The 14,532-nt window shown below is 37.4% G+C and overlaps 5 protein-coding genes across 21 annotated transcripts in view; 3 read left to right on the plus strand and 2 right to left on the minus strand.

Annotated features, from left to right (window-relative positions):
- The window catches only part of LOC142545217 (transmembrane 9 superfamily member 9-like), a 97,191-nt gene that overhangs the window by 23,964 nt on the left and 58,695 nt on the right, over positions 1-14,532 (plus strand). The window lies entirely within an intron of this gene.
- Positions 207-3,526, plus strand: LOC142545207 (BIIDXI-like protein At5g11420). The gene is made up of 3 exons (XM_075652229.1): positions 207-430; positions 1,385-1,882; positions 2,779-3,526. The coding sequence occupies exons 1-3, from the start codon at positions 355-357 to the stop codon at positions 3,315-3,317; spliced, it is 1,113 nt and encodes a 370-aa protein (XP_075508344.1). The 5' UTR covers positions 207-354; the 3' UTR covers positions 3,318-3,526.
- Positions 2,970-8,190, minus strand: LOC142545205 (uncharacterized). 8 transcript variants are annotated; one of them, XM_075652221.1, is made up of 7 exons: positions 7,980-8,188; positions 6,742-7,228; positions 5,673-6,294; positions 4,421-4,680; positions 4,145-4,266; positions 3,799-3,892; positions 2,970-3,261 (listed from the first exon to the last, which is right to left on the minus strand). In XM_075652221.1, exons 2-4 carry the CDS (start codon positions 7,189-7,191, stop codon positions 4,538-4,540), a joined length of 1,215 nt encoding a protein of 404 aa, XP_075508336.1. In that variant the 5' UTR covers positions 7,192-7,228; positions 7,980-8,188; the 3' UTR covers positions 2,970-3,261; positions 3,799-3,892; positions 4,145-4,266; positions 4,421-4,537. The 8 variants fall into 8 exon arrangements, with proteins under 8 accessions (XP_075508336.1, XP_075508339.1, XP_075508340.1 ...); XM_075652224.1 differs by lacking the exon at positions 4,421-4,680 and having other exon boundaries at positions 7,980-8,189; XM_075652225.1 differs by lacking the exon at positions 4,421-4,680 and having other exon boundaries at positions 3,799-3,915; positions 7,980-8,189.
- Positions 8,843-12,783, minus strand: LOC142545208 (tRNA (cytosine(38)-C(5))-methyltransferase 2). 10 transcript variants are annotated; one of them, XM_075652234.1, is made up of 10 exons: positions 12,630-12,783; positions 12,429-12,539; positions 11,836-11,880; positions 11,590-11,700; positions 11,216-11,338; positions 10,473-10,761; positions 10,275-10,369; positions 9,583-9,648; positions 9,391-9,455; positions 8,843-9,256 (listed from the first exon to the last, which is right to left on the minus strand). In XM_075652234.1, the coding sequence occupies exons 1-10, from the start codon at positions 12,690-12,692 to the stop codon at positions 9,175-9,177; spliced, it is 1,050 nt and encodes a 349-aa protein (XP_075508349.1). In that variant the 5' UTR covers positions 12,693-12,783; the 3' UTR covers positions 8,843-9,174. The 10 variants fall into 10 exon arrangements, 8 of the variants coding, with proteins under 8 accessions (XP_075508349.1, XP_075508346.1, XP_075508351.1 ...); XM_075652231.1 differs by having other exon boundaries at positions 10,275-10,354; positions 11,590-11,708; positions 11,836-11,929; XM_075652236.1 differs by having other exon boundaries at positions 9,583-9,615; positions 10,271-10,354; positions 11,590-11,708; positions 11,836-11,929.
- On the plus strand, positions 13,096-14,500 carry LOC142545210 (U-box domain-containing protein 8-like). Its single transcript, XM_075652242.1, has 2 exons — positions 13,096-13,692; positions 14,024-14,500. Exons 1-2 carry the CDS (start codon positions 13,285-13,287, stop codon positions 14,495-14,497), a joined length of 882 nt encoding a protein of 293 aa, XP_075508357.1. The 5' UTR covers positions 13,096-13,284; the 3' UTR covers positions 14,498-14,500.

A 14,532-nucleotide genomic window follows, 5' to 3' on the forward strand; every position in this document is an offset into this window, starting at 1 on the left:
TATCTCTTGAAGTAAAAAATAAATAATAAAAAAGAATAATATTGTACCCAATCAAATTCCTTTCCACCCATATCGCAGCAGTTGGCTCACCATCTCTCTCCGAAGGGCAAAGTGGTCATTAAATGCGCCCATGTGAGGCTGCTGAACTCATCATGCAAGAACCTATGTGCAAAGTTACACAAACACCCCTCTCGTAATAGAAATGGGACTTCGGACACCAACGTAATTAAACCCAAAAATGAAGCCCATTTTCCAACTCTGGCATGCATAAAAAGGCCGATTCAAAGCATCGTATAACCCGACAAAGCAACACCTTCTACTATTAATTCTCTGTGCAACAGTTGCGAGCCAAGAATGGGGGGTGGTTTCACCATCTTTTCGGTGCTACTGTGTGTCGCCACTTGCCGCTTCGCTTTTGCCTTCATAGATGGTAAGCTTCTATTTTGAGATTTCTCTGTCTTTTCGTCTCCAAGAACTTGAATTTCGATGCATTTTGTTGATGACTATTTTTTCTGTTTTGGTTATTTAATGCTCGGAATGTTGGTGGTGGGTGTATTTGCGGTGTTCATTGCTGTAATGGGCCAAGGTTTAATTAGGCATTCATTTACTTTCAGAAAATTGATTTCAAGATCTTGGAAAACTTCGAATTTCACTGATGAAACTTCTTCCTTTGCACGTTTGAATGGTTGGAGGGAGCCATTGATTTTTTGCATAAACGTGTTCAATGGATGTATTTTTTTTATTTAGAATGTAATTTGAAATTAACTTTTTTCAAGGGAAAAAAACAATAATGCCGCACTTTATTTATTCAAAATCTAGCGGACAGAATTTCATTGATCTAATTCGAAACCTTAGAATTAGGGTTTGATTCTCGATTGATCTTATAACCACAAAAAAATGATGTAGAAATGTCCTTATTTGTGACCTATGAAGAGCCGTATGACGCTTCCTAGGGGAAGAAGACTCGTTAGTGGTAATAACAGAGAATGAGACCAATGAGTATTTATTATGTTCTTATATATATTATTAATTATTATCAGAGAGAACGACACTCCATCATATTTCCATGTGCCGAACTTTATTTTATTAAAATGATAATATTCCACAGCCATTCATCGAAAAAAGTTTGGTGTGATCACTTCACCTTGACAAGGATTTTGTACGGTGGCCAAGAAAATTAGTTGAATTTAGTTAGGCAATTTTCTGCAACATTATATTGTATTTATCATTATTCATTTATGAGTTGTAAATTTTTTTAAAACAATTTCATAATCAATACATATTCACGACAGATTGCTTCACACAATATTATGATGCCCGTGTCATGTTTTGTGAAAGACTAAAGCTATATATGTATGTATTGTTTTGTACGTACAAAATGAAGGGCCACTAGAAAACGGCAACTTCGAGGAGACTCCAAAGTCCTCGGACCTTAATGGAACCGTTGTGCTTAAATCCAATGCTATACCACATTGGGAGACTTCAGGCTTTGTTGAGTACATCAAAGCCGGGCAAAAACAAGGTGACATGTTACTAGTGGTGCCCGAGGGGTTTGCCGCGGTTAGGCTAGGAAACGAAGCGTCCGTTAAGCAGCGAGTAAATGTCAGTGTAGGAAGTTTGTATGCAATAACATTTAGTGCTGCTAGAACATGTGCTCAGGCCGAGGAGCTAAACGTGTCAGTGAAACCGGACTTCGGGTTGATACCGATTCAGACATTGTACAGTAGTAATGGTTGGGATTTGTACGCGTGGGCGTTCAGAGCCGTTTTCGATGTGGCTGAGATCCTGCTTCAAAATCCAGGAACAGAAGAAGATCCGGCTTGCGGACCGCTGGTTGATTCCATTGGTATTCGGGTTTTAAATCCTCCTAAAGCTACTAAATGTGAGTTCAGCATTAATTTTTTTATTACCGCCATTACCATTAATATTCTGTAACTCTGCCTCTGCCACTCTATTTACAGAATCTAGTTGAATGAATTTACCACCAAAGCTAAAGTGGTCCTAAATGTTTGGGACGATGTCTCGGTTCCGGAATTAATTGTATAATCATCTTTCCAACTAAAAAAATAAAACAATGGTTCTAAAAAGCACAAAGAGAGCTAATCACATTTCATTTCCCATGCAGGATAAGACTCTATAAATATATCAACTGACTATATGCACAGCTACATATGTGTGTTTTGTTTTAGAAAGCGTGTTGCTTCTTCAAGCATTTACTCTTTATTCATTCATCTGCAATTAATTTATTTGCAGATTTTCATTTTTCATTTTTTCTGTATTTCTGATTATGCCTCCAGAGTTGACATCAATGCTAACAGATGGTTTTGAATTTGCTGCATTTAGTTCTCTATACAGCAAGGACAGACATAGATGTTCATCTTTAAACGAGTAGAGATATGGGCACGCTTCATTTTTATACATGAACGCAAAAGAAGTGTCAAATCGAATAGATTAGCCACTTGGGTGGGAGAGATTATCAAACTTATTTACTCATAATTTGCACTTGGTGAAAGTTGGTAGAACGTGAACCTTTAATGCAGTTTATAACGTTGATCCATGCGTTATTATTGCTATCGGCCATAACAATTTCACAAGTCATGCTTTTCCATATACAGTTCCCGAGGAGAGCAAAAATGTGCATATAGAACAAGGACTAGAGTATAAATCCAAAAATTAGATGAAAGTCAGGTCACATGTATGCTCTAGATTTCGGGACAATCAAGATGATTTGGAACTATAATAGCTCACTTGATGAACATATTCATTATTCTGTTGCAGTTAACCTACTGAAAAATGCCGACTTCGAAGAAGGTGCATATATGTTTCCCAATGCTACCACGGGTGTCCTAATCCCACCTAATATCGAGGATGACAACTCTGCCCTCCCAGCCTGGATGGTTGAATCCCTCAAAGCTGTAAAATACATCGATGCTGCCCATTTCTCTGTCCCACACGGCCAACGGGCCATCGAGCTCGTGGGCGGGCGAGAAAGTGCCATTGCCCAGGTTGCCCGAACCATCGTAGGGAAGACTTACGAGCTCACTTTTGCAGTCGGGGACGCCAGCAACTCATGCGAGGGGTCGATGATCGTTGAGGCGTTTGCTGGTAGGGACACCCTCAAAGTTCCTTATGAGTCAAAAGGGACAGGCGGATACAAACGAGCCGTGCTGCGGTTCGAGGCGGTCTCAAATCGTACACGTATCATGTTTCTGAGCACTTACTACCATATGAGGAGGGATGACTATGCTTCACTCTGTGGGCCTGTTGTTGATGATACAAAGCTGCTTAGCGTTCGAAACCCCAGACGACTCGTTTAAACAAAGCTACTTAAGATCTTGGGATTATTTATACAAGAATGTTTGGATTATGCAAGGGATTTGGCGAAGATTTTCATTTTTTTTACACTACTAAAAATGCTATTTAAATACCAAGTTGAAGACTTGACAGTCTATACATCAGAAGTGTGACTGAATTATCAAATGTTATACTGTATTTTGAGTTAAATAAATTGGAAAATTTGACTGTAGTTGGGAGTTACCATAAATGTATCTATTTTATGGGGATGGTTCCCTTGTGTGTGCAAGAAAATGCAGGCATGTTCAGTTATCTGAATGGTGGAGCCAAAGTAAACGTCGGCCACATAAAAGTACGTAAATAAAATAATGCCATCTTCATGTTTAATATGTTAGCTTTTCCTTTGTTTGATAATCTAAATAATACTCGTTATAAATGATAATAAATTATATGGTTTAAAGAAACTATACCCGTGCACACATCCGTTGAAAGAGCCACACTCACCTGAATCATTATGTGAGTCTTATGTTGATGTGTTATTGTGCTTCATCCTTTCCCTTGGTTTCTTGCTCCGGAACTCTCATCTCCTCGCAAAGTTCTGCGACAGGAGACACAAATTGTCTACACGCAACTTTTCTTTTGAGATACTTCCAATATGGGAGCAAGCACACTAGGAAAAAACTTGTAAATCATGCATGTAAACAGACTGAATCTTGTCAAATTTTGTCAAAATATATCAAGGATATGTGAAGGCAGATTAAACAATTATCAGAAATTACATGTTCACAATTACACAATTATCAGAAATTACATGCATCACAAAGCAGATTACACAATTATCAGAAATTACATGTTCACGAGAACACCATTTGCAGCATTCAAACTGACTAGAATCTCATGAAACAGCATGAAGACTTCAATAGCTCCTTCAATCCAAGACTTCCATTCACACAACAATCACCCCAGCGCCAACTGATACAGATAAAAGTTGGTGAATGTACACATGAATTAAATAAATGCATGCTGGGAACTCAATCATTCAAATCTGAAAAACTTATGAATTATGCAATCACTTTTACCACATTCCTCACACAATATAATAGCACAAATTCAGCAAGATAAGAACCTTGCTTTGGCTGACGCACACCTCTCACGTTTAGAGGTACTTCTCGTCCACCAGAAGAAACGTATGTATATCCAGTTGATGCTGAAGTAAAATAAACAGAGATGCTAAACTGTAAATTCAGGGAAGGCTACAGGTTGTTTGCATCTGTTTGAAGGTAGACGGCTGAAGCGTCCAAAAGTTAATGCCAGGAGAGTAGTGGCAAGCCCTGGCATCATCTTTAAACCTTTGGAAACAAATTATACATGCATCCAACCATAGCCCTGGAAAATACAGGGGAGTTGAAGATTGATCAATGAATACTCAAACTACAATTTGAGTAGCCAAATGAGCACATAGGAAATCAACTACAAATAACTTATCATACACCAAATCCAAGAAAAATAATTAGTTTTTAACACTCCAATCCTCAAAAATTGGAAACAGAACTAAAATAAGCATGCCTTCAGCATTTTGTGTTTATATGCATTCCCAAATCAGCAGCCAACATGCAGATGATATTGTCCTTTAACAATTCATCAAGAAATGTCAGCACTTTTGGAAATTAAAAGCAAGTTTTACCAGTCATGTGCATGTTGGAGTTTATAATATACATCAAAGAAATACAGAGCAACAAAAGATTACTACAGACATCTCATAATGGAAGGAGCCCTTTATAGGATTATTGCATCATCATTCATTCAACACTTGTATGGATTTCTAAAACCTGTAAGATAAAATATATAATGCTTTGCCCACAATAAGTGTCTTATAGTGGCAAGATATTTAAGCTATCACTAGCATATTCTATATTTTCAACAAATGAAAAGCGGCGTATCATATGAAAAACAAATATGAATTTTATTATTTCTTTGAAAGAAATATATGCATTGATTAAATGAATACAAATGCGATACATATCTCTTATTTAAAAATATGTATAAAAAAACAACTATCCGGAGAGATGTGGATATAGTAAAAAAGACAGAAGATACGATCATAATGTTCATGTTGCCTTTTACATTGTTAAAACACAAAAGACTGGCACTAAATCCTTCAACAAAAGGCGGAGGAATCAAACAATTATTCTTTTGTTACTAAACATAAACAGAAGTTTTCGCAGATATTAGGTGCTTCAGCTCCTTCAAATGTTCATCATTTGAAATGTGGAGCATTATACGAAGATTTGTCAACAATGTTTCCTGTTCCCAACTCAAGGGACCAGAAGCATAAAAAACTTTCAGAGTGCAGCGATAAGCATGCAACTCTAACTTACGAATATCGACTTCAATTTCTTCTTTTGGAGGAAGGGAGCATCTTTTTCTCCCAATGCCTGAACAAACTGACTCTGCATCGCTATTGACAGTGTCTGTATCTCGCCAACACTGGGGATTTAAATGACTATAACAGTTGTTTGGTAATTTATCAGTAATGCTACAACTACCCACAGAACAGGCATCACTGTCAGGACCATTTAATTCTGAACTTCTGACCCCAGAATAGTCAAGAACGTCCTTTTGTTTTCTCTTCTCCTTTTGATTATATCCATTTGATGTAATCTTAAAGGAAGCATGCATGTTTCTTTTGCCCAAAAGTTCTATCGGGGAAGCAACAGCATCTACCTTGTCAAGCAACGGTGCAGCAACCAGCCTCAGCTCTTTGCCATCTTTCTGAATTTCTCTTAGTTTTCGGACATTTCCATCAGGTGCAGCAGTAGTAGAGGACTTATACAAGCGCTTCCTCTTTCGGGGCCTTGAAGAGATCTTAGCCAATTTCAAAAAAGACATGTCATCTTGATTATTCAAACAATCTTTTTGTGGTTGATTTTTAACCTCTCCATCACTTTCTGGCACCTCAAAGTTCATTCTAGCTATAACGTCCTCCCCTCCTCTGCAACACTGTAAACAGGAGAAACTAGGAGATCAGTGAACGAAAATGGGGAATTCTTCAATTATACATAGAAAAGAAGAGTTCACAAGTAAGACTAACATATGGGTTTGCACTACTGTACATGGTATTATTATCAATAACATTTACTTGGTGTAAAAAAAATTTATTTCAAAGTGGTGGGGTGGGGGGGGGGGGGGGGGGGGGGGGGTGGCGGCACTTGTTCAAATAAGAAACAAAAAAAACATAAGTCATAAAAAGATAAGCATTCAATAATAAAAAAACTGACAATGAAGTAAAAAAATTACAGAAAACGAGATTAACCAGATAAATCAATACATTAATGAATCCAACCTGTTGAAATCCAGATAATATTTTCGCATAAAAGTCGAAATAGAAAGAAAAAGGGAAAAAAATAATGCTTGCATTGATTGGAGGAAAAAGGAAAAAAAGGGAACCTTATCCATCAGAATCCATCTGTCATCATGCCAGGTTTGTCTCATCCTGATGTTCGATTGGGTAATAATTAGTTCCTTTGAGCACCCAAGCAATCTTATCAAGTACTGATTTTGGAAGGAAGCATCCTGGAAACGAATCTCATTGCTCATATATCCATTTTTGCCACCCAAAATCTTCAAGATAGCAGAAATATTCCATGAAGATTCATAAAAAACCTCCACAACATCACCAGTAACATAGCATTCCATTCCTTGTATAAGAGGAGGGCATGGCCTAACAAGCTTACATGATACTGTCTCCACCAATTGTTCACTGGGCAGACCACAATAAAAGTCATACTGCACTCGATAAGTAATGCCATTGTCAGATAGTATCTCTGCAGTACGCCATGAGATTGCTGCTTCTTTTATGTTCATTACCTCTACTTTATCCCCCTTTCTGAATCTCATTGTAATAATCGTGTACGATAAATATAATAAACTAAACCTGCGGTGACAAAGAAAAGCAAGTTATTGCACAACATAACATAGAGATGAAAATAAATACTAATATAAATAACGCTGCTGAGAGCCCAGAACTTCCTTCCTATCTACCAAGCGATAATACAGCAAACAAGACTGAAATTAATGAAGAAATCTATTGGTTTCTTATGTGGAACAACCATATAAGTTTTTTAAAAAGACTTTAGTGATCCCATCTCTCTTTCTGGAATACTCAAGTTTTTTATCCATAAATCACTTAACCACGCAGAGCCAACATATTCCTAGTAGCAAATTTTTCAGAAAATATTAAATCACATTACACCTCCATAGCCTCTGGAACAACAATACAAACTAATAATTGATTTAACCATTTCGTATCACAATTAATCTCTGTTGACTTAAAACCTTCAAATCCATTCAATACATGTTGATTTAGTACTATTTTTTCCCAAAAACAAAACAGGTATGACTTGATTCCCCGTGCGAAATTTCGAGAATAGAATAGTTTAAGCTAGTTTCACGATTTTCCGTGTATATAAGAGATTACATACAAACCTATTAACCAGTTCATATTCATGATCATTAACAAAATATATCTGATAACTAAATTTTCAACCAGATAATAAAGGAATTCAATTCTAAATCCAAACGAAACAAAAAGTTTTTCAAAAGGCCCAAATTTAAACAGCAAAAAATCAATCAATTTTAAAAATCAACGAACCGAAATGAAACCCTTAAACAGAAAAAACACTTACCTTTTCTTCAAAATTGGACGGTGTTTCTCTATCAGAACTGCTAGATTTGAAGGTTTTGATCTATGATTTCTCTTTAAAACAGACCTTGATCGTTGTTAGGGTTTATTTAATTTGCAAACTCAGGGCCTTAATTTTACCAAACCACCTAATTTGAGTTGGAGCAGGAAAGAATATTATTGGCCACGCGCCTGTTGGGAAATCACGGGATTTGGGATTATCCCTTCCACAAAAAAAGTTTTTAATTAGAAGTATTTAACCCCGATTAATTAATTCAGTGCATAAAATTATAATTCCGAAAAGACCAATAATTCCAATTAATTTTGGTTATTTTTGCCTGAAACTGACCTCTAAAGAGAGAGAATCCATTTTGTTACACATTTAAGTTCATTAATTCTGGTTATTTCAGTTATTTTGTATTTGGGGAGATAAATTTTCTGCGTGAATTCAATTTAATTCCGTTTAATTTTGTTAATCTGATTGGTTAACAAATAATTACAATTGATATGAATTTTGATAACTGAGTTCAATGGCAAACAATAACCAAATCTACAAATGAGCCGGCTCGAGTTCTCATGCTACGGCCACTGCAGATATAATATAAATTATTATAAACCTAGAAAAATATTTCATATGTTGCATCTCCCCTGATACATTTTATCTAAAATTAAACTTTTACATATGCAGATGTTTAAGGATACATTTTTTTTTTTTTTGGGGGGGGGGGGGGGGGGGGGGGGGGGGGGGTGGGGGGGATTTGTTTTTAACGTGAATTTGAACCGACGTGCCACTAGGAAGTTGGACAACAATGACAGAACTATTGCATATTTAGAATATTTTAGCAAACTTACTTTCTGACAGAGATAGACCAATCCACCTTCACATGCTAATGTCAATTCAGTGTCAAACCCAACTATTTGTTAAGTGATTCAATACATTGGGAAACCCAAACTTCCATGGATAAAATTTGAATTTTTTTTACTATTGTGGTAAGCAGCACCTAAAGCCAACATCAAACTGAGCTGAATTCTGCAAGTAAAATTACATACAACGAAAGAGGGCATATTACTCTTTACTCAAGAATTGCAAAGATTAAACAAGGTCTCTGGATATCAGTTTTTCCTTCCATCTCGTCTTTCGGTTGCTGTATTACATAGGAGGGTTTGGATCTGCAGTAATATGAATTGTAATAATAACATTATAATGTTTCGTCAGCGAAAAGATAGCATAGCAGCTGGGCCACTACTCCAACGCTCAAACTGTTACCCAGCAAAGCATAACTGCAGGAACAAAACGAAGATTATTTTCAGAATTTGTCAACGGAAGTCAATTGAGCTTTCCCTATTTGACACTCCATGCCTATTCTAAATACCGTTTTTCCCATGTTAGATAAATTACAAAAGTAGAAACATACCGTTGACGAAGACTAACATGTGGCGGAAATTTGAAATCCTCCGGAAACGAATGCAAATTGGCAACCTAGAGGCGGTATTAAAAAGAGCACACTTTGAGGAAACAGTGATAGAAACAATAACTCCCATCATATGAGCCAAGAACTATACCAGACTACCGGTATCAGAATCACTAACAAAAGAATCATGTGTACCTCCCTTGGTGTGAAATATCTCAGAGAAAGATCCTGTAATGAAGATATTCGATCTTTAACCATACCCTGCATAGTGTTCAGACAACAAGGTAATATGAATGTACATTATGACACTTAAATTGGGGATAATGGTATAAATCAACAAATAAATATAAGTTAAACCACGGTAAACTTCAATGGACTTGTCGATGAGGAGCATGAGCAAATGATCTACTTAGTATTTCAGAATCACTAACATAAGCTCGGGTTTGGATTTCGCACAATCTCTACCTATATGCATATGTCAATGCATATGCACGCAGGACCACAGATACGGTATAAAGGAAAGGTATATAAACAAATATAGATTTTAGGCATGTACAAATTGTAGGACAAAATGGTTAGATATCACAAAATAATTGCAGTGTATGATTTTAATAACCGTGTTCCATTCTTTGAGAAGCTTTCTCATCTTAACCAACAACTAAATAAAGTCTGTGTGAGAAGCTGGGATTCAGGAGAAACTGAAGACAGTTTTATGGATGCTTCTGGCAAGTGAGTGGAAAGGGCTCTTGTGTTTCTAGTGATTATTATACTGCAGACTCAAGCTGAAGTTAGAGTTGGTTTATGATTATTTTTTAATTATGAAGAGTGATTGGTTATGTGTAGACGAAAATATCATAGAAGTCAATTGGTTTCTGATGCACACCTACCGGGACAGTTGCCAAAAGGGAACCCGTGCCTTTCACGTATCGAAAATAACTTTTTGTGAAACAACAACAGCGCCGTGATTCTGGGAAAACAATATCTGCAATCATTTTAAGGTATTGTTTGAACGCTAAAGATGATAAATATAAGAAAATAAATGTGCAGACAAAAAACTATCAAGAAGCCAAGGGAAAAAAGGATACCCATAGCACTCCCCCATCTTTCTATCAGGGCTGATGGAACATAATACTGTTTCAAAGGATTGTTGAAGGGCCTCTTTCCTTCTTTAGATTCCTCTGCATCAGAAACACAATTCTTCAAATCCAGAAAATCTTCTATCGGACGACAACTTTCGATCAATTTATCCCAGTATCCATTTAACTCCACTCCTTGGCTAGTCACCACGTTTTCATCAGACCACAGTACAGGGCCTGGTGCCCCAAGGTAACTATTGACTTGGGCTTTACGGAAAGACAGAGGTTTCCTTTTAGCCTGAAGTTTTGATTACATAAATGGTTTGCAACTACATATTAGCAAAATAATTTGAATAACAAAGCAGCAAAATTTGGTAAATTGTTAATTTCAACCCAGTTAGCTTCAATCAATATCAGTCCTAGAGCATAACATAGAATTTTCAATCCTTTATATGGTTGATCTTATGTACAAGCCCGGCGATACCAACGAGTTCTGCAAAACTTAAAATATGTTAAAGTGCGTGGTGTGCGACGTGGGAATCTGCAAGCAAGAGATCAAGTGGGCACCCTGTGAATAGGTGGTATAAGTAAAGTTTCGACCTGTTTTGACATTTCAATATCATGCATGGAGCAACTACAAACCATAAATTAACGTGATATGTTCAAAGACCTAGAGATATGTACATGCAAGTAGATCTGTCCATGCTAGGTAGAACATTAAAAATAAATTATAAGCGCAGAAAGAGAGATACCAGGCAAAAATATCGTGGCCGAGAATATGGCACACCAAACTGCAAAGGGCTTAGAATAAATTCTTGTGTGTTAAAAGAAATCTCTCTCAGCATAGAAATCATCTTTTCATGTGTATCAGAAGTCTGCAACAAACAGCGAAACAGGATAGATGCACAACTGTTTGGAGAAATGGTAAGAAGATGAGAATAAATAACCAGCTAAAACTTGATGCCCCGATGCCTTTCCATTCAGTACTTAGGTTTAGTGAGATCCACGGTTATATAAAGATGCTTCACAAGAAACGAAAATCAGGAAAAAAACCACCTAAAAACTGAATTTATGGAGAATAGATGTGATTAACCCAAACCGAGATGTAAATGTAGCATAAACAAACCTCAAATCCAACTACATTCTCCACAAAGAGCATCAGTGGAGGCCGTGAAGTTTGCGGAATGAGTTGAAGAATTTTCAAAAAAGAAGAAGCTCTAGCATCACCTGATCCTTTCTGGAGACCTTAAAATATAGGAATTTTAAGAAGGAAACAGCAATCGACCAGGAAAACAACAATTCCATTTTCCAAAAGTAAAAAAAACAAAACATAACTGTAAGGAAAAATAAAAGAGGGAAAGCAATCCATCACCTTGTCGTGTGTAAGGTTGGCAAGGGGGGGATAAAAGCCACACTTCTGCGTCATAAGAGTCAAGATCAGCAGCACTCAAGGTCTGAATGTTACCCTATCATCATAAGTGAATGTAGATGTATTAATTATAAGATTGGCAAAACATTGGAACTGAAATCATAAAACAACCACAACCTGTTGTGTGTATACATATGCATGATTATATTTTATAAAAAAAAGGCGAAAATTAAAAAAGTATAAGTGAAGGATAAGACATCATCCTAACAAATTTAACAAAGACGCAGATTAACAACCCAATCTGACGCCTTCTCTCAACATTAATAATTACATAGATACTGTTCCAGTTAATACAGATAGTTATCCTACTGATTTGAAGTAAATGGGATTTCTTTGAAACTACATCCCGACTAATCAATATTCTCCAATAGTTACAAAAACTCCATTCAATTCAAAACTTCATTAATATCCATAAATTAAGTCATGCAAACTTCAGAGACAACAAAAATCAGAAGAGCCCTCACAAATTAGATCAATTAACAAAGCACAGGGTGCGTGCAACTGAGACAATAAATAAAATAAATTAAAAGTGAAACCTGGTGGGGACGGTGGCCAAAATTTTGCTCATATACATCATTCGCTGTGTCGTTAATATCAAACGCTTCCACCACTTCCGCGTTCACTCCCGCCTTCATCAATGAATATCTCTATGGGAATCATTCACAAATAGGTTCCGTAGTTACACGAAAATCCCACACGTAATCCGCAGGAATAGCTAAAAAATGAAAATGTTTTACCATGCCACCAATGCCACTGTAGAATTCCAGAACCCGCCATAATTTATCCTCTCCCATTTCCATTCTCAATCAATCTTACATCAACTACCTCTCTCCACAGTGTACGAATTTCAACCTTGAAGCCAATTTTCCCACTGACTGCGGGTATTTTTTTTAATAAAGGATTGTTATAATTGGATGTCAAACACCGTCGAAGCATTCTAAACTTTTACACACACACACGGGGACATGACTTGCACAACCCTAATGAATTTTTTTTTGTCGATTTTAGTTAATTCTTTGTTGTGGTGCTGATGTAACACTTAAGTTTTTTCCATGTGACTTCGATATGACATTGACGTCTAAATATCACATCATTATTTTCGATTAAAAAATATTAAAATTGCTAAAATTAAAATATATATTTATAACTGAAATTGAACAATATAAAATACTAAAATGGTGAAGATATACCATATATATCAAAATGATGGGTTTCCTTGATTTATTTTGAGTGGCACTGGCGGACAATTCAAACTTTGCCACGACCTTGTTTCCTCAGAAATTCCGACATTGTAGTAATCGAAGTCGTTCTGTTCAAAGAAACAATGCATGTATGTATCTACCCTCTTCAAAAACCATTCAACTCCAGCACTGCAATTAATACGTGTAAACCATGGGAAGTCGAGTGCGCGAGGCCATCGTGGAGTGCCTCAAAGAAGTTCGATCCGATCAAGAACATGAAACCCAAGTGGCACTCCAAACACTGGTGGCCATCACAAGAGTGAGCCCGCAGAATCGGAACCTGCTCTCGCAAACAGATGGCGCCGTTGCAGCACTAGTTAACCTCTCCAAATCCCCATCCCCCGCGTCTGTTCAGATTCTTGCGCTTTCCATTCTGTTTAATCTGTCGCTGAATCCCAACTTGAAGAACTCGCTCGCAGATATCGATAATATTACTCATCTCAACACCGTGATCCTGTCGTCCTCAGAAGAATCCGTGAAATTAGCAGCTTCTTTGCTTTGCAGTTTGGCCATGTTGGACAAAAATAAAGCTAAGTTCGGTGTTGCTGGAACCATGCAGGTTAGTAACCAATATTATACGAGTCAGGGCCCTGAATTTACCAAAGCATAAATATTGATTCTTATGTAATATAGATCAAGAAGTGCATTTTGAGTTGTAAAAACGAAATCTAGCTGAAAAATTAAGGATCAAGAAGTGCATTTTGAGTTGTAAAAACGAAATCTAGCTGAAAAATTAAGGATCATAAAGTATTACAAGGCTAGCTGAAAAATTAAGGATCATGAAGAATTATAAGGCTAGCTATATATTGTGCGCATATCTGCATATTATTCAGTACAAAATAAAACTGATTCAATTCTCTGTCAATTACCAAGAATCCTGCTTTACTCAGGTGCTCGTGAAGGCAATCTCAGACACGCGAAGCCCCGCAGCACACTATCTCCTCAGCTCCCTGGCGGAGCTGGTACAGTTCCATGGCAACTGCACTCTGGCTGTGCGGTCGGGGGCGATACCGGTGCTTCTGGCGTTGGCGGAGAGCGCCGACGGCGAGGATCTCTCCGATACTTCACTGACCATTCTCGGGCTGCTAGCACGCTTCCAGGAAGGGCTGAATGAGTTGAAGAAGACAGATGGGATAGTAGCCAGGATGGTGGGAGTGTTGACACAGCTTCGCATGCAGAGTAAAGAGGGGGCATGCGAGATTCTTCTACGGTTATTTGATGAGACTGAAGTGTGCATGAAGGAAGCCATGCGACTGCCGGAATTCACGTCGGTGGTGGCAGATATCTCTGTGAGGGGCTCGGGCAAGACCAGGGAGAAGGCCGGGTTGCTCATGAAGAAGATGATGGATCCCAACTTGTATTGACAAGTGTGAGCTGGGTCACATGAGATGGTGTTTAA

This window comes from Primulina tabacum, chromosome 5 (genome assembly GCF_025594145.1).
Source record: "Primulina tabacum isolate GXHZ01 chromosome 5, ASM2559414v2, whole genome shotgun sequence".
Classification (NCBI taxonomy): Eukaryota; Viridiplantae; Streptophyta; class Magnoliopsida; order Lamiales; family Gesneriaceae; genus Primulina; species Primulina tabacum.